Here is a 19,222-nt window from a genome sequence, read left to right on the forward strand (position 1 = left end):
TAAAAACACCTGTCTAGTTTGTCCCACCAATCTTTTTTCAGTGACTACTTGATTCGAGGACGCCACCCAGACTTCTTCCTGAAAGAAGCCAGGATTTCTGCTCTGACAAAGTCTGCTGTTCCAAGAAAAACAATTCAAATTCAGTTCACAAGGGCGCGGCGGTGCCGTACATCACACAAAGCGTTAATGACGATCCTGGTATAACCTGTACCGCGGGGGGGTTGTCAACAGAGAACTAATGAAGTGAAATCTAAAAGTTCCACTTGGCACCACACTCATCTTCATGTGCTTGCAAAGAAAAATGATAATATCAGGTTCAAAGTCTAATGGCTTGACATTGAAAAGGGGACTTTTGCTACAGTGGAGCCACATTCCTCAACAGTACGCAAATTCAAATCCCATCTTTTCCCTGCAGCACTACTGCTCCTTTTAAAGAATCTCTCTTTCGTCCACCAGCTCATGGTCCAGGCCCGCGTTGGTTTTTCGACTGGACAGCTCCAGCTCCCTGCCTGCTGCCACCCCTGATCCAGTGCTCTGCCCTCTCCAGACCCCAGTCTGCTCCCCTCCGAGAGCTCTGCCAGCCCCTCTAGGTCCACCCAGTTCCTAGACTTCGCGTACAATTCCCAGGATTTCCTGCCCTGCCTGTGTGTCCACTGTCCTTCCTGAAACCTGTGAACGCCAGGGGTGCGCCCTCTCTGTCCTTCTCCCAGTGCCTGCTGTACACCTACCTCTCCGAAAGGACACGAGCCACACTTCCTTACCGCTGGGCTCCCTGTCCTGCAGAGGATCACATCCCACTGTGCCTCCCGCTACAGCACAACACAGGACACCTGCCTTTCCTCGAACCCTCTGTTCTGCTGTACTGCAGGCACACTGCACACTTCTCACTCCACTGCTGTTTTCATTCTCTACAGTACTTTCAGCATTTACACAGGTCATTTCTCCGCAACTCAGACACTCAGCATTACACTGTATATAGGTTACATCCTACATTTTGTGGCACAGCTCTGCATCCACAATACTGCACTGTTATTTTTCATTCCTGACTGTAAGTTTACAATGCAGTCAGGGTGTAGACTGCAGGCTGCCTTCAGTGACAAATTAACATTTTGCTTAGAAAGTCATGGTACAGTATATGTTTTTCAAATGAATCTCTGCCCCCCTTTTCCCCATCAGGCCATTTCCAAAATTCATTTCGGAGCTAATTAACTTCAGATCTCCGATTAATCCGGTTTTCGGCTCGCCATTAGAGCTGTGACCTAAGAATTAAGCCATGGGTCAGTTCTGCTCCCTGTCAATGCAGGCATTCAAGTCTGGGTGCATGACTGCAGCGCGTGTGATGTGTGGGGGAGTGTGTCTGTGTTTGGGAGGGGGGAGCAGTGCGAGTGACTGCATGATTGTGTATGTCTCGGTCAGCTCCACTGAAAAATGCACTACAGTTTAAACATCAAACATGATTATAATGGTTAGTAATAAATAACTGCTTCCATAACCGGTTATCACATCATTACTTAATACATTTCAGCAGCATTTTAAGGTACAGTATCTACAAAGGGCCGAAGAAATTTTAATATCCCTTTAATGCTTAAAGCTTTAATGCTTGAATGCTTGTTCTAAAAGTTCATATCACCCCTAAAGCAACCCTTTGAAAAACTGTGGCCAAGACTTAAATATTCTCAGCCCATGGCACTTTATCATAGGTCCAGTAGTCTGTGGAAAAAAACAACAAAGCAAAATAAGACAACGTCATCATCACAGCACCGCTGAATCGAGTGAGAGCCAGCGAGCGACACAGCGCTTCTGCAAACGCAGTATCGAAGATACTCAACAGCTGGCTTGAAAACAAAACAGCTCCAATCATTACCCTTTTATTGTGTTCTATATTTATACCTGGAACTAAATTATTTTCTTACAATGACTGACATTTCAAGCCTGTGTTATCAAGGACTGACATTCAACCTTCTGGTGCATACCATTACTCCAGCTCTCAGCATACAAGCTAAATTAAATATGAATGGCGTGCTCACTCAAGAAATCACAGCCTGGTAGAGAACTGAGCATTTCTCGCACTACAACTGCCGACCCAATAAAAACTGCACGGACAACAACACATGTTTATGTTGGGGAATGAGGTCAGCTCATCATGTGAAGGAAAGAAAAAATGTTCTGCATTTCAGGGTGGAGGAAAGAGCACACTTAACACACCCTTTCAACAGAAAACACATTAAGGCTTGGAACAAAAACAGGAGAGCATGTATTCACGCGCTCAGATATGTTGTGCACTAAATTTAATGCATCATTACGATACAGTTGCATCAAATCCTTGAAATGTATCTCAGTGTGTGACCTTCCACACAACTCCGACGCATAATTCCTTCTCACTGTGCGTCGTGTAGTTTATACACCTTGTAATTTTCCTTTCTCTCCCACATAAAAACCCCACCCCTACTCTCGCTGTACCAGTGGTTACAGTCCCTGCCCGGTTGCTCTTCAGTGCTTGTAAAAGGCAACACAGTTCTAAATAAATTGATTTTCAGCAATGTTTTGTACCTGTCAGATTTTAATACTCACTGCTATTTGTTCCCAGTTGTGCAATGCCACAGCCTTTACTGTTTTAAAAAAACAGACCTCCAGTTACCTGACCTTTAAGTCCTGTCTTAATCCTCATAAAAAGGGAGCCTGTGACATTTCGCTGCAACAGATACACTCATAATGCGGACTGAAGGAAGCCTGGTTTAGCCAGTTAATAATGTCTTTTCCCTACACAATGCGAGAGCTGATGCTTTTTTGTTACTGAAGGGAACAACATAGTTTAGCCTCATGTTATCAGAGAAGCCGAAAACGTCATTATTTTAGTGTGTCTTTTGTCTTTCCGGGAAGACATATAAATTATTGACCAGCCAGCACTTTAATGAAGCCTCAGGAGGAAAGATGCTCAAATTATCTGCACAACACTTTTCAAATATACCCTAACATTTGGGAAAACAAGTCAATTAAAATGTGGCTTTTTCACTTTTTCCACTGTTTTTCTTCAGCTTTTGCCTCTCTTTCTTGCATTCTAATAAAGACCCACATGCACTAAAGGGAGTGTCTCTTGTAGTGTTTGTTTTCAAAGTAAGTGCTCGTGCCTGAACGTAAAAGACTGAGAGGATGGCGTTTCTGGCTGAAATCAAACCAGCCCTGCAGAAGGACCGTGTGAATTCCATTTACAGGGGTGCTGGAGATGCAAACTATGAATTTTACATGAAAATGCCCATGAACGCATGCCGTTTCCTTGCATAGAACAGCAGTACTATAAACAGAGCAAGCTGGGGTAGTGATACGATTCCCCACAGTCATGTCATTACAACCGAATTCCTCGACAAACCCAAAATCAAATCGCTAAGTACTATTGGATAAACAAAGAAATGTCTGCCAAGTTGAACTGACTGGCTGATCGTTTCGGTCTTGCAGATTGTTCCCAGCATGCACCTCAGTATCGATACAGCCTTCTGGGCTAACAGGACAGCTAACAACGAACACAAAATGGGGTCAACTAGCATCAGCTGGTCTGCAAGCATCTGCTGGCACTTGAGAGCCCTCTCCTCTCGAAGGAACACGGACCGATCAGTACCTGGTGTTGGCGGCTTTGAGGTCACAGAAGTGGGCGTGCAGGGTTTTCACCGTGTCGTTGCAGACCAAGCTCACGACGTCGATGGCGGCCAGCCGGGTCCTGAGCTGCCTGGCGATCTCCCAGAAGTCCTCAGACAGCATGTGATAGAGCTGCCCCTCGTCCCTGCTCAGCTCCACGTACCAGGACAGCACGTAGTCTCTGTAGCTGTAGTCGAACACTGCCACAAGGAAACAGCAGACAGAGAGGGTGAGCTGGGAGACGCCAAGCCCTGCCTAGAGGAGTCGGTGAAGAGTCTCGGGAGAGGGAAAGAGAGGGAGCTCGCATGGTACCCCGGGTCTGAACCATCAAGCCAAGTTACAGATCCCGTCTGGCTCTCCTGACTCACTCAGGAGGTAACGTGACCTAACATTCGCAAAGTGATCAAACTGACATAAAATGAGGTCTCCTTACTGAGCATCTCAAGACATTATGCAGAAACGCAACCTGGTAAAACTTTAGTTTTTAGGAACATGACTGGAAATGGTCAATGTTACCATGCACCAGAAACACGCTGCTTTAAAACATCAAGTCAAAAGGATCAGAATTGAACTATCCTGCAGAAACCTGAGCTTGGTGTCTTTATTTTGCCAACTTTTGCCGTCCCCAGTTTCAACTACAGTGATCGGCTATAGATCCATGAATAGCAGCCAGGGAAGAAGAGCAAATCTGAAATGTAATACAAGAGCATTTCACAGCTCCTCACGGGAGACTCAACACCGCCCACGGGCAGGTGTCTGCATTTCACCGCGATTGTGACTCTCCAGAGGGCCGTCAGGGGCTGGAGGGGTCGAGCGGACGGCTCTCAAATTCACCGCATCACACCAGGCGGACACGCGCCTCTCTCCTGGGGGCGGGCTCGCAAACAGGAAGCTGTGTGCAGAAGTGCGGGGCGAGGAGCCGTGTGGCACGCCGGCCACGTCAGCGATGCTCTCGCTGTGATGAAAAGAAAAGTGGCAAGCAGTCTTTTTTGCTGACCATTACACTCTTTTTATTCAACTATTAAAAAGGAAAGTAAATCCGATGAAAGCAATACAAAAAAAAAAACAACAACTTTCAATTCAGTTCCGAAAAAGAATATCACTAATTTTAAACATCTAGGCCGTGCTGCAGATCTGCAAGAGGCGACAGATCAATTGTGTTCAATACAAGGCCACATTAGAGGCAGTGTTTTCCAGGGACCAGTTTGCTGGTCTCTGAAATGGTGATAATGATTTGTATTCATGGCCAATAGTGTAATAGTATAACACATGCATACTTCGTTTGAGGTCCACTGCAAAGAGACTGTAATAGCCCACAGCCACTGTCACATTCCACGCAAGACCTCAGCGCCGAGTTAGAAGCACTTGTCTGGATCGTTAGGTTAAATCCGTCCTCTGCATTCAATCATCTAAATGAACTCTTCCCTGTGTGGGCGTTTGGATTTCAGACACGCAACGCATTTCAAAGAAACCAAAGGAGTCTGAGACTGTCTAAGGCAAACAATATCTCGGAAAAGGAGCCATACACAGAAATTAAGGCTGCAATAAACCGGCAACTGAAAGGGCAATCAGCCAGACAGAGACTGGTCCTTAAGTAGGTGGCACTAATCTGGATGTTACAAAATTTATTAAATTTATAAAACATTTATAACTAGACTGCTCAGAGGAATCCAGGGCACAAAAAAGGTAGAAGAAAAACCAAGTGTCACACACCAAATGCTATTCGGTTTGTAAAAGGCCCTCTCACCCCCAGCTGGACATGATCACTCCTGAAACTCCCCACAGTGATCTGTGGGACTCAACTCAGGGCAAAGGTCACAGGGATGAACTGTCTCAGAGATGAGTACAACACCCCCCCCACCCTCAACCACCCCAACGCAAGAGGAAGATTCAAATCCACACCGCCTGGCTCTGGATGGGGCTGAAACAGACAGGTTCATTTTTAGCTGGTTTTCTGCTGCTGCAAGAGATGACTACAGTGCGAGGAAGGCACACAGCCAGCTCACGCTGTGTTTCTAAAAGCGGACTGCGCAGATCGGTTTAGCAACGCGTTCCGGCAGGTGTTTCCTCTAGAGCACTGGAGTGGAAGGCAGACGTCTCCAGAGCTCTTCATGGCGCTCAGTTCACCATTCAGACGTGCGGGCGGAAGCCGAGGAGAGCCTTCTGTGTGCAAATCACTGCTGCACAAGGGCCTCAAGGCCAGTTTCCTGGGATATTTTTGTGGAAGTGATTTTTAAGAAGCCGCGATATTTTTTTTTAAAAGAAGTCTTTCACAGGAATGGGACTTTCATCTTCAGAAGGTGCTTACTACACACTTTCCTAAGAACCCTCAGATCCCAAAATGTAGATTTGTAAGTGTTTAAAGCCATCGACCTTTGCCAGCTCAGTCTTGAGCACTCAGGTGCTGTGCTCCTGGCCTGTGGAGCTCACTCGTGCTCAGCATTAGAGTGGCTTGAAGCCAAAGACACCAGCACAGACGAGGGTATGTTTGATTACTGGGTAGCACTGTGGTTGGGACATTTCTTCAGAATTTCTGGGGCAGTGGAAAGTGCACCACCTACAGGTCCACCAAAACTGCTCCCAGCATAAAACCTGATTTTACTTAAAGTTCTCCTATCACAGTACTGAACAAATTAATTAACTGAGCCAGTTAATGCAGTTAGAGTTTAATCGGCTTTATATCATGTTGTTATGTCACCATTTATATAATAAAAGTGAGATATATGCCAGCAGCTATATCACTCTGCAACTCACAACTGGCAACCCTTCTCAAGCTAAGCAGGTGTGAGCCTGGTCAGTACCTGGATGGGAGACCTCCTGGGAAAAATTAAGGTTGCTACTGGAAGAGGAGTTAGTGGGGCCAGCAGGGGGCACTCACCCCGCGGTCCATGTGGGTCCTAATGCCCCAGTATAGTGATGGGGGCACTATACTGTAAACAGGTGCCGTCCTTTGGATGAGACATAAAACCTAAGTCCTGACTCACTGTGGTCATTAAAAATCCCAGGGCATTTCTCGAAAAGAGTAGGGGTGTAACCCCGGCGTCCTGGCCAATTTCCCATTGGCCCTTACCAATCATGGCATCCGAATATTCTCTATCTATGAATTGGCTTAATTTCTCTGCTCTACTCCCCACTAATAGCTGATGACTGGTGAGTGTTCTGGTGCACTATGGCTGCTGTTGCATCATCCAGGTGGGGCTGCACACTGGTGGTGGTGGAGGGGATCCCCATTACCTGTAAAGCGCTTTGAGTGGAGGGTCCAGAAAAGCACTATATAAGTGTAAGCAATTTTTATTATATTACAGAGATATTCACTGCATTGAAGTTAGTGTTCTTCTTACCTATGCTGACATTAAAGAAGCCCAACTTTCACCTGTACTTTAACAAAGAGCTTTCTTTGTCCTGTAAATGGATATGATAGAACAAAACACTTTAATCAAAGGAAATCTCTCCATTGAGAAGGTAGCTGTGAATGAAAATTAAATAGGGATTACGAAAAGACATTAAAGTCATTGAAACACAGTACATATCAGACGGAGAACTGTTCTGTTTGGTTTATGTACTCAACTGGTACAATGTTCCTTTTCACATTTAACATAATTAACTTCATTAAGCTCTGCTTACAATTCTCATTAGTCTTACTCAAAATTCTTCCCAATAAAACCCTGGTACTGGTGGAGAATTATGAGCAAGCAATAAAGGGTTGTTTCTTTGGTGCTGAATCTGTCTCTGGTGCGCTGCCAGGCAATGGTGAGGTACTATGCCAACTCCTCAGATGCAGTCTCTCTGAAACAGTTTCATTTAGCAGGCAAGACGTGTTGCCAGATGACAGATGGGCTGTAGCAAAGCCAAAAGTGTACAGTCGCAAGGCCAAAGAACGATAGATTCTCAGGACTGGTAATGGGCCTCTGCCTTCGATATTTATGAAATGTACTTCAGGATACAAATGTAGTGGCCAGAATAACAGCAATGAACATTCATCTTGAGCTACTGTTCTCAATGTCTGCTTTGCTAAAGACTTAGAATTTAGGACGAAACATAATGGATAATTTAATGCTTACTAGCCTGTTTGGCAAGTGTCTGTATCGATCAATGAATTTCATCAAGCTGGTTTTTTGAGTGCTCCTGGTGAATGACCATTTTTTGCAGCCTGGCAACCCATTCCTTATTCTGAAGCAGAGCAAATCCAGAACAGTACAATATTTAAAGCATCACTTCATTACACAAGTATGATAATGCTTTTTGTAATGCTTCTAGGGGAAAATCATTACCATTTCTCATGTGAACCTATGACTAAAAGATCTGTACCAGATAGGGACAGGAGAAACGGGCTAGAAAATAACTAGACTAAACCAGAAGGGAAACATACAGCCACATTAGGTTTTATACCTAGAACACTCCACAAAGACAAAAGCAATTCTTTTCATCAGGAAAGTCGGCTCAGAACAAGCTCTCTGTGACAGATACCACCATTACGTAAGATGGCTCCAGGGATCTCAGAAAATTAAAAAAAACCCTGAATGGCAGTACTGAACAGTGCAGGAGGCTTGATTTCAGAAGTTGTTACAGCAAGAAACGTCTAAAGCAGCCTCCCCAAAATGCTACCAAACACCTGACCACTGCCAATTGCAGGAAGGCTATTACACACCCAAACATTCCAGTAATTAATCCTGCATGAGAATGAAAAATTAATTTATTACCACCAAAAATCTAATCCGTTAACTAATCAGCACCCGCTGTGTCTATTGACAAATGACAGAGGTTTCTGTGTCCCTCTAGTGGCAAGATTACCACTATCACAGTCCCTTCAAAGACTGGCCTGGCCTGCCAGATACATTAACCATTATGACCTCAAGACCTACTGTATTTGTATAATGAGGCATCTGATGGAATAATCCAAGTAAGGTTTCTTGATGGGTATGATAAAAGGGTCTCAAAGTTTGAACACTCAACCCTACGGTTCTTGAGTCTAGAGCCCTAACCATTACTCATCACTGCTACTTATATTCTCCAGAATTCAATAGGTTTAAATACAGCACAGCATGAAAGTGAATGAAAAGTAGACTATAGTTCACTTTAAAAAATACCTAGACGAGAACACAGAATGCAGATGTGAAACAAGTTTTGAACCCATACTTTAATACTGGTATTTTTTATGGTAATAGGAATGAGAACGATACCACCACACAGCTTTGTAGGTAAGAAACACAGAAACACTATTATGACTGGGAACCCCCATTACTGCAAAGGTCAAAGTGAAAAAAGTAATTATCTGATTAGTATACTACATTAATACATGTTTTCTTTCATTTCTTGAATGCTTGCAGCTGGATCTCTTAAAACGTCCATGCCTTTCAGTTCAAAACCTATAAACAAACATTCATCAGAGAAATCCCATGAAACTTCCTGTGTTTTTTAGACACTGCTAAAGAATGAAGAGAAAGAACTCCTTAGACCACATCTGACAAACAAAATTAAAACAATCAGCTCTAGATGGGGCCATTTTGTTTCTAGAGAATGCACAGCTGAAGCATTGTATCTCTAAAATTTCCACAGATAAACCAAGACCAAGCTAAAATTAGGCAATCTTGTAAAGGCCAGACGTATAGAACATACTATCCCATAACTGGGAAGATATGTTGACACAAACATCACTGGAAAATAGATTATTTTCAGCCATGTTCCTTCCCAGGGTGTTAAAAATACACAGATCAAAATGATAAGATAAATACATACACCTGTTTAGCCTGCAGGCTTTATTATCACCTCTATAAACCTGAATCTGCATAAGGAATTCTAATATGCAGTGAAAGATTATGAAATTACTACCACAAAAGAAAAACGTATCTTATCAAATGTCATCTAGAAATGAAAAACACATCTTATTGCAAAAACTCTTGATCTTTCTCTACCCCAAAGTCAATTGAGGAAAAAAAACCTTGCAGGAACACTTTCTAATTTGGACAAGACCCAAAGTATGACAGTTCCACACTACCACAAGCAGCCAGTATTAACGGGATGTCCAGCTACAGTCCCTATAGAATGGGTTCTTGTTAGTGTCAGTTTGCTGTATCTGTAAAAACCTGATTTCTTATTCAATGTCAAGCACAGGCAGGGAGATCAGAGGATGGATGCAGGATGGAGCTTAAAGAAAAGAAAACAAGGAGAAAGAAATAATAAATGGGTTAACTGTGGTCAAAATGATGCCTAGGCTTCAAAATGAAGCTGCCAACAGCAGCTGCCCATTTACTGGAATACCTCTTATTTTCCGTTATTGAAAAACCCACAAGATGAAAAACCCCGTCACGCAGGCAGCATCAAGTTTCAGCTTATTTGCTGGGGTACACATGTGAACTAGAATTTATTGGCAGCCCCTTGCTTTACTTCTATTATTCACACCAACAAAATGGGCGCCTGCCAGTGGCATAGGTGTCCATGTGTTTAGATTGAAGGTCAAAACAAACACTTCCCTGCTTCCAGACGAACAACCCGGCTTAGCCGCTTTGCAGACTCCTAATGCTAATAGGTTCTCGCCTAATTTAGTGATATTTACAACAGGGAAAAACAACAACAACTGTAACAAAGGAACAGGGGTTGAGCTGGTATGTGCCAGCGTGTACAGCAGCTAAATACAGAGAGTCACCATGGTCACCAACCTGGGCCCCTGGGCTCTCCCTGAGCTGTTCAGGACCTTAACATGTCTGTTTAATTTTGCACAATTACACTACAGAGTCAGCAGCAATTCTGAAACGCCAACAGTTTTTAAGCAGCCCTTTACATACTGCAGTCAAAGTGTTTCTAATTCATGAAATGCAAGCACAACAGTTTTTAAAACAGTTCTACATACTGTTAGAAAACACTCTTTCCATGATTATTTAGATAAAAGACTATCTGGAGGACTTACAATCTCAACTGTTTCACTCTGCTGCTGCGCAAACTTAGATGATAAGACCCCTTTGGTTAGATAGCTGGTTTAATTAGCTGTAGAAGGTGCAGTTGGCCTCAGTACATTATAAAAGTACCTTACCAAACACATCTCTTTACATAATAACACTGGTTAGGAAAGCTCTTCCACTAATTAAAAATGACTGCCTGACAGCTCAGAAGAACGTAGTACCAAATCAGGAAGAAAAAATAAGGATTTGAAGGAAAAAATATCAGTGATGAAATGTTAAATGATAAAAAATCATCTACTTGTGAGCATAACCCACACAACAGGCTTTTAAATTTGTGGAGTAAGTGACTATTTTTACTAAAAGGAAAATGAGACAAAGTTTAATCATCTGTTGCTCCTGTTCCAGTATCGCAGGAACCACTGGAGGACGATGCTAACTCCTGTAAGCACCCAAAAAAAGGCAAAGTGGAAGGCATGTCCATCAGTCCTCAGACTGCACGCCCCATTAACTCCGCTGTGCAATCCTGAATGACTGGCTTCTTTCTGCGGAATGGCCTTGTGTTCCAGCAGACTAATGAAGTGCCCCCTCTTCCTTCTTGTGTCTTCCAGGATTCTTGCACAACGACAGCATGCAGGAACAGCTAACCAGGCATGCCCACCCTGCTCTGGGTCTGTGTCAGTGTCTGTGTGCACTCCGACAGTGTGCATGCCCACCCTGCTCTGGGTCTGTGTAGGTGTCTGTATCTGTATCTGTGTCCACTCCAACAGTGTGCATGCCCACCCTGCTCTGGGTCTGTGTCAGTATCTGTGTCCACTCCGACAGTGTGCAAGCCCATCCTGCTCTGGGTCTGTATCCACTCCGACAGTGTGCAAGCCCATCCTGCTCTGGGTCTGTATCCACTCCGACAGTGTGCATGCCCATCCTGCTCATGGTCTGTATCCACTCCGACAGTGTGCATGCCCACCCTGCTCTGGGTCTGTGTCGGGGTCTGTGTCCACTCCGACAGTGTGTATGCCCACCCTGCTCTGGGTCTGTGTCAGTGTCTGTATCCACTCCGACAGTGTGCATGCCCACCCTGCTCTGGGTCTGTGTAGGTGTCTGTGTCCACTCCGACAGTGTGCTGTTGATTACGCACAGAGATGACAAGCAGGGCCAGCACAAAGCTCCCTCCCGGGGCCTACTGTCCCTTGAGTTAGCCAATTGGGAAGGAAAAATTAAATTGATCGCAGGTCTTATTAAAACTGTTGCTTAGGAGGGTCAAAATAACCTCCTTTTCTCTGTAACCACAGGAACCCCATTTCTTTAGGTTCTTCAAACACTGAAGTGGCTCTCATTGCAGTGCCCATTGACGGAATGATGGATTCAGCGCTGATGTTAACACATGACAAGATTACCTAACAAGAACAGTTTAAAACTTGTTGGAAACGAGCACACAGCTGGAGTTTGCACTCCAAACAGAAGCAGTTTGTAATCATTACTTAGCTGAAGTCTAAAGGCAAGGCAGCTCATTCTCAAAGCAATTCCTTGATTACACAACTGCACAACGAAAAGCTTAGAATATGAAGGAGAAAAGAGTATGTGCTCATCACAGTATGGCGAAATAAGTGATTTTCTAACTAGAGGAGAACCTAAGGCAAGTTCGTCAAATTGAATAACTACAGTAGCAAATAAATACCTGGTTCTACAATTGCCATCACAAAAGGGTTCTAAGAAATTTGCTAAGTGTGTCAGACTTGGGCACGAAGATGATAATGAAAAAAGCAAGTGCTCCAGCTTCCTTAAAAGAGTTTTTTTTCCCCACGGATTCGATGCTGTAAAGCAGGCTTGAAACTGTGTCAGCAAACGTGTGGGAGAGGTTTCAGATTTAACATGCTGTTGTGTTTCACCCAGTGCAACCTACTAAGAACATTCAGGCGCCCTCATAATACATATTCATATTGCCGATATTAAAACAAACAACACATTACACATGAGACCGGAATGTCTTAGGCACCTTCACTGTGCCTGTTTTTTTTTTGCTGGAAAGCACTGCAGTGTATGTCAGAACTTTTAACAGAGGTAGGATGAGGACATAAAGAACAGAAACATTTTTTTACAGGAAACTAATTTAATGCCCGACGCACCGAGAAAACTGAGTTATTGGGCCAAGTTAGCTACTCCTGCAGCCCGCCTACCAGTACATCCACAGACGAATGACAATTTCCAAGCAAGACAGAGGGGCATTCTGAATTTCCTACTACACAGCTAACCTGGTGGACAACAATTGGCTCTGAAAATACTGTTGTGAGGCATCCTGTCTTTTGCCCTGTGACAGACTTTTGTTCTGTCCAGGGTGTGGTCCTGTCTTGTGTCCTGTGATGGACTGGTGTCAAGGGTGTGGTCCTTTCTTGCGTCCTGTGATGGACTGGTGTCAAGGGTGTGGTCCTGTCTTGTGTCCTGTGATGGACTGGTGTCAAGGGTGTGGTCCTGTCTTGTGTCCTGTGATGGACTGGTGTCAAGGGTGTGGTCCTGTCTTGTGTCCTGTGATGGACTGGTGTCAAGGGTGTGGTCCTGTCTTGTGTCCTGTGATGGACTGGTGCCCTGTCCAGGGTGTGGTCCTGTCTTGTGTCCTGCGATGGACTGGTGTCAAGGGTGTGGTCCTGTCTTGTGTCCTGTGATGGACTGGTGTCAAGAGTGTGGTCCTGTCTTGTGTCCTGTGATGGACTGGTGTCAAGGGTGTGGTCCTGTCTTGTGTCCTGTGATGGACCGGTGCCCTGTCCAGGGTTCGGTCCTTTCTTGCGTCCCGTGATGGACTGGTGTCAAGGGTGTGGTCCTGTCTTGTGTCCTGTGATGGACCGGTGTCAAGGGTGTGGTCTTGTCTTGTGTCCTGTGATGGACTGGTGCCCTGTCCAGGGTTCGGTCCTTTCTTGCGTCCTGTGATGGACTGGTGTCAAGAGTGTGGTCCTGTCTTGTGTCCTGTGATGGACTGCTGTCCAGTATAAGCTCCGAGTTGCCACCACCCTCACCAGGAATAAGCAGATTTCTGATTAAGATGGACAGATGCGCTTGAGGCAACATGTGTCATAAAGCCATTTAAACCTGCGTAGTCTGGCTCCAAAAATGCATGCGCCACGAAACCAAGCAGTCACTCCTGATTTGAAACTCCAGTATTTATTGCTTTGTGATAGACACCTGAAGCTTGAACCATATCAAGAGGAAATTGGACTGAAAAAGAAGTACCAAACAAAAACGACTAATGCAAACCACCACAAAACCCTAGCAAGGTCATTTGCTTAAAAAGTATAAAGCATTGCAAGCATCTTAATTATACTTATGTATAGCAGACCTTTACGACAATGAATGAACGAATATGACGGTAAGTGACAAATGAAATGAAAAGTGATGTTTTTATTTTACAATTAAGATTACTGTAACTGCTAGCCAATGAATGTAATTGCAATAGGATAGCGACATCAACCCTGACAGCATATAATTATTATTAGTGACTGCAAACATAGTGCTATGCTACGTTTATTATGCCTTTCAATGCAGGCGCCAGCACTTGACATCTCTGTTAACGATGGTGGACACTTCCTGGGATGAACTTCCTTTGAACAAACAGCAGTCACCCTTCCAAATTCAGCCTCTGCTAAAACCCTTACTTTTTAAAGGTGGAGAAATATTTTGAACAATTGTGACATCCTCCAAATTAATGTAACGGTAGTAATACCACTGTAGAAAAAAGGACACTGTCTAATTTTTCTTACTTCCAGTGCTCAAAACATGGGAGTCCAGTCCCTCCCCGCTAGTACTGACTCTCAGAAAGCAATAATATCTGCTCTTTAGAGATCAAGAGATCAATTACTGCTCCGAAGCTTAGCACTCAGAAAAAAAGCTTCGCCAGGCTTTCTGCTGCACTAATTGTATTAATCCAGCTCTTTCAATAGTCCTATTAATCTACCGCTGGCTCCACGCAGCTGTCTCTCGGTATATTGGAAATCAAAACCAATCTATAAATCAATGGCTTGGAAAAGCTGATAAGAACAAGTGATGTTCAGAAGACGCTCATATCACATTACTGATGGAAAAAACACATTAATTGAAAACAGAGCCAAAATTAAGCATTATCCATATAATTAATGGAAAGAACAAATGCACCGTCTTGCATTTGCCATTTAAAGACTAACACTGATGTATTACAGGACCTACACATCAAGCATGGCTACCGAGACGCGTTGATTATTTTCAGAACAAAATCAATACAAAATGACAGAGAGGCCGTGTTTCAAAAGACACCCTGATCCTGTAAAAAGATTTAATATTGGTTAGTGGAAATCACAACAGTTATAATCTCAACACGGCCTTACAATGAATTAATCGGACTTACATTTCGTATCATGAACAACTAAGGAAATGAAAAGAAGACTGCTCGATTTCTGTATTCTGACTGCTGGACTGGTGCAGAATGCAGGAATCTACGATGCTCATAAATAGCTGTGACATGAATTTGCACGTAATCCTAACAACCGGCGCTAATCTTCAACGCTGTACTGTAACCCTCTTTGAACATAGGCTATTCTATAACAGGTGCAAAAACGTGGCTGAAAATAGTTTGCCAAGACATGAAGAGAACACAGACCATCGTCAACATGGGTCAGAGGACAGTCCTCAGAGATGTGCATCCTTATCTCCAGCAGAGATCCACCTGACCGCCCGAGCTGTGAGCCCCCTGGGGTTGGATTTGAGACCCCTCAGGGACCAGAGAACGCGTAAGACCAAGGGCCACACTGACTAAAGCCAAACAAATAAGACACTACGCTGCATGAGTCATTCCATGCGACAGTCATTAAACTGGAAAAGAACTTTACAGCATGACAACGTCCCCAAATATCAAGCTGTCATATATCATCATGTGCCAAACACAATGACCCGCATGCATCATGTCGATACAGACAGAATAACAAGCCTTCACCGCTAACTGACACGAATATCAATGCCCAATACTCCAATACTGCTCACTGTAAGAAGAGCATTAAGCACAGGCTCGCAAGAAATCAGTGTAAGCCTTTGGAACTGTGAAACAATGTTGTTTATTCAATTACAGCTTGAAAAACTCTTGCATTTAATTTCACAGAGCTGGAGAAAGAAGGTTTTTCAGACTGTACACATGACATTTTTTTCCAGTTTCAAATCCTTCCGGGTGATGGCCCGATAATGTCAGAGAAGAGACGGATCGTATGACTGGAGACCTACCTTCTTTGAGTGCCTTGTCCACATTGTGCGATATGACTGCCCTTCTCTGCTGCATGGACTCACACACCGGCCCAGAAAAATGGCCCTGAAATTCAAAGAACATCCTGTTCACCCCAAAATACAGCTCAAATGCAAAAGCATGCAAAAATAACAGGCGGACCTAATCTTAAAATGCTTCATACAACAACAAGGTCTCATATTTATACATAACAATTAACACAGAAACTAGAAGAAGAGGCATTTCTTTACTTGTTGAAAGACGCAGGGTGTTAGTTTCAGCATCAAACAACTGGATAAGACCTGCGGTCATTCGGCTCCGAGCACCTGACTCGCTACATGGGCCGAAGAGTTTCTTTCTGCTCAAGACCAGGATCTTCCAAATCTACAGGAGACACAAGACCTTCCCTGCAGGCAGGGCTGAGGTTTTCTGTAGTGTCAAACAGTTGTCTGAGTTGTTTGCTACCTTCTCAGACAAACAGCAGTGTGGACAAGAGAAATGTGAGATTATACTACTGCAGTCTGCGGGTAGCATCTAGTTTACATATGTGGCGTGAGAAAAGAGGATCTGATCATCCAAATCGCAGTTTTTACCCAGGAAAAAAAACTAAAATTACCTAGTACAAATTTTAAAAAAATGTTGTTTACTTGCTGTTTCATTTCTCACCCATAAAGAGCGAAATGGGATTCTGCACCTATTTACCATCATAACATGCTGATTAAAGATTTGCCTGCAGTGGAAGGTTACACGATTCCTGGGCAAACCATTTTTGCAAGAGTAATTTTATTTTAAAAGGCACAAAATCTAATACAACGATAATGACTTGACAGGACCGTAGCAGTACCCTCTGGTGTGATATTATTCTTTTCACTGTGATTATTAATATATACCAAATATAGTATCACGCCATAACCCGGGGAATCAAATAAATTAAAAACTGCAGCTCAATATTCTTGAAATCGAATGCCACAACCACACACACCCGCCCCTATTATAATCAATTCTCAGGAATGAATAATGATTTTTATATGTTTAAAACCCCAAGTATCTTGCATACTCACACACTCCTCAAACTACCCGTCTGGCAAAGATGCTGTCTGACAGCCAGTGCTCGTCACATGTGAGCTCTCTCGCCCGCTACCTTCCCCGAAGCATTCTGTTCAAATGGGTCAGCTGATTGTAACGACTGGAGACAAGCTTCCACACTGTAAAACTTACACTGCTGATATGCAAGCAACTTATCCATCACTAGGGTGGCTGCTTTATAAAATTAAAATAAAAAAACCGTACCCTATCGCAAAAAGTTATCAGACATCTTTCTGTTTTATACTGGTCGTCTTGTAAAATTATATTTCAGTGTAGCGGCAAGAAACGTGCTCTTCTGCTCTCAGCATAAGCTAGGAGAGCTTTATACTTCTCCTGACCTGTAAGTGAAAAAACGACAAAAGGTTGAGCTCTACCGTAGGTTAACAGAGGGAGGAACAATTTGGATTTCATTGAAAGGCAGGCTGCACCGCGTGGTGGTGACGTTTCAGGAAAAACACACCTGCCTTGACATTAATTTCTCCTGTGATGTTAATAAAAGTTGAGCTTATATAGCGCCTTTAAGGGTTCCATCTCAAAGCGCCTTACAGTAGGTGTAAAAAAAGAACGAAAGACAGTTGTAGGGGATAGCAAGTTACAAAAATAACAATGTAAGAAAGAGCAGTTAGCGGTGTAGCAGAAGATACGCGGTCTTGAGAAAACCGAGCCAACACAGACACTAATTAGATAAAAGCCTTTCTGAGGAAGTCAGTGACAGCAGGGCCTAGTGATTGCGAATTCAGGTTCAGCCTTGCAATTCGCTTTCAGACTTCTCTCTCTCTATTAACAACGCGACACAATCATGCTGCCGACGACATTCTCCGAATGCTTTCTTCCATCATTTCGCGAAAAGATAAAACTGCGCTTCAAGTATCAAAAATATGTTTTTTTTCTCTCTCTCTCTCTCTCTCTCGCTTCTGGGTGTTCCCAGGGCAGCGAAGTGCATCCCAGTCTTCATCGATGTGATTTGTTCTGTCAGACTGTACAGCGAGGCGCATCACGCTGCCCACGCACCTCTGGGGCTGTGAGGGAAATCTAACACGCCCCTTTATCGCCCACGCCGCGCCGCAGATGAGAAGCCTCAGAGGACCGCAGACAGGCAGGGGGCAATTATTGTGCTCACGGGCCTCTTGTTGAGCCTTTCTCCTCCGTGGATATCCCCCACACACACTTAAAACACGTTCTCACAACTCCCGATGTAGTGTCGAAATGCGAAAACAACGCGAAGTCTTCTACCGTACACATTCCGGCCTCTGCGGTCTACAAGGTCGGTGAGGGTCTAATAGCTCAAAACAAGGGGGCAATTCGCGTGTGTGTTACCGTCATAAAAAAGAAGTAGTTGTGTCTGTCGGCGTGGCAGCGCCAGACTGCCTTCTGTCTTCACTGCTTGAGGCAGGCTTGGTCAGTACAGTCCACTTGTTCGCTCGCAAGCCTTCAGTTTCCACCAGCCCCGATCCCGTAACCCCAAAATACTGTCTGTTCCTCCAATTCACCCCCTATTTATTTTATTTCAGGCGTCACAAAACAGCTATAAGGCAGAGCGGTGCTGCCTGATCTTGACGATATATATTCCCCATAAGTGACCGAGTTATGTGCTAAAGAACTGAAATACGGTGATGTAGGATTGAATATTTTGACGATGCACAGCAGGCTTCAAGGTTCAGACGCCGGTTTATTAACGCGAAAGCAGTAAACTTGGAAAACTGTCAATCATTTATTAGAATCATGACGGGTCTTGTTTTTTAAAATCTACAGCTTTAGAGGGACTGCTTTCGGTGTGTGTGTTTCTTGAGAAAAAAATAAACAATTCCTCTGGGTGTAGCACCGGCGACAAAAATATCAGTGCGTGTCTTCTCGCGTTTTAGGCGCACACTTTGGGAAACGGCCTCGGAGCAGCGGCGGCGGCAGACGAGATGGGGCCTCCAAGCACCTCTGCCCAGCCCGATCCACGCTGCACATCTGGACACGTTCTGCACGGCCGGCCGGCCAGCCAGAGGCAGGACAGCGCGCCACATCTGCAGGGCACAAGCGCTCTCTCACCCGGCTCGCTCCCGACCAGTCCTTATAATGACAATCCGTGAGACCATCGCCTAACAGAGCAGCAAGACACGGCCACTGTTATATATATATATTTGTATTATTAAAATAAAACTATCACGTTATGTTATGCAAGTGGTGCAGTTGTTAAAGCTCCCGGCAATAACTTGGGTTTGATTTACAGAAGAACGCTTTGTATATATTGCGCGTTCGTGCTGCGGCCGAACGGCACTCAGACCGACATGGTGATATAAACACAGTGTACATCTGTGAGGGCACGAAAGGGACGTCATGCTTCGCAACGCAGGAGCAAGGAGCAGGAAGTTTGCTTGCATCTGTGAAATGG

At 44.2% G+C, this 19,222-nt stretch overlaps 1 protein-coding gene across 3 annotated transcripts in view; it reads right to left on the reverse strand.

Moving 5' to 3' along the window:
* The window catches only part of snx25 (sorting nexin 25), a 51,597-nt gene that overhangs the window by 30,812 nt on the left and 1,563 nt on the right, over positions 1–19,222 (reverse strand). For 2 of the 3 annotated variants that reach the window (XR_016091709.1, XM_088925964.1), the window contains exons 2-3: positions 15,759–15,843; positions 3,614–3,830 (exon numbers count right to left, since the gene is read on the reverse strand). Coding sequence is in view for 2 of the 3 variants with exons in the window: in XM_088925964.1 (XP_088782090.1) it covers positions 3,614–3,830; positions 15,759–15,843 (302 nt within the window). In the remaining variant the exon portion in view is untranslated. Of the gene's footprint in view, positions 1–3,613; positions 3,831–15,758; positions 15,844–16,817; positions 16,894–19,222 lie in introns of those variants that run through there. The other variant, XM_088926034.1, reaches the window with a different exon arrangement.

The sequence above is a fragment of the Atractosteus spatula genome, chromosome 1 (genome assembly GCF_055471065.1).
Source record: "Atractosteus spatula isolate fAtrSpa1 chromosome 1, fAtrSpa1.hap1, whole genome shotgun sequence".
NCBI classification, from domain to species: domain Eukaryota; kingdom Metazoa; phylum Chordata; class Actinopteri; order Semionotiformes; family Lepisosteidae; genus Atractosteus; species Atractosteus spatula.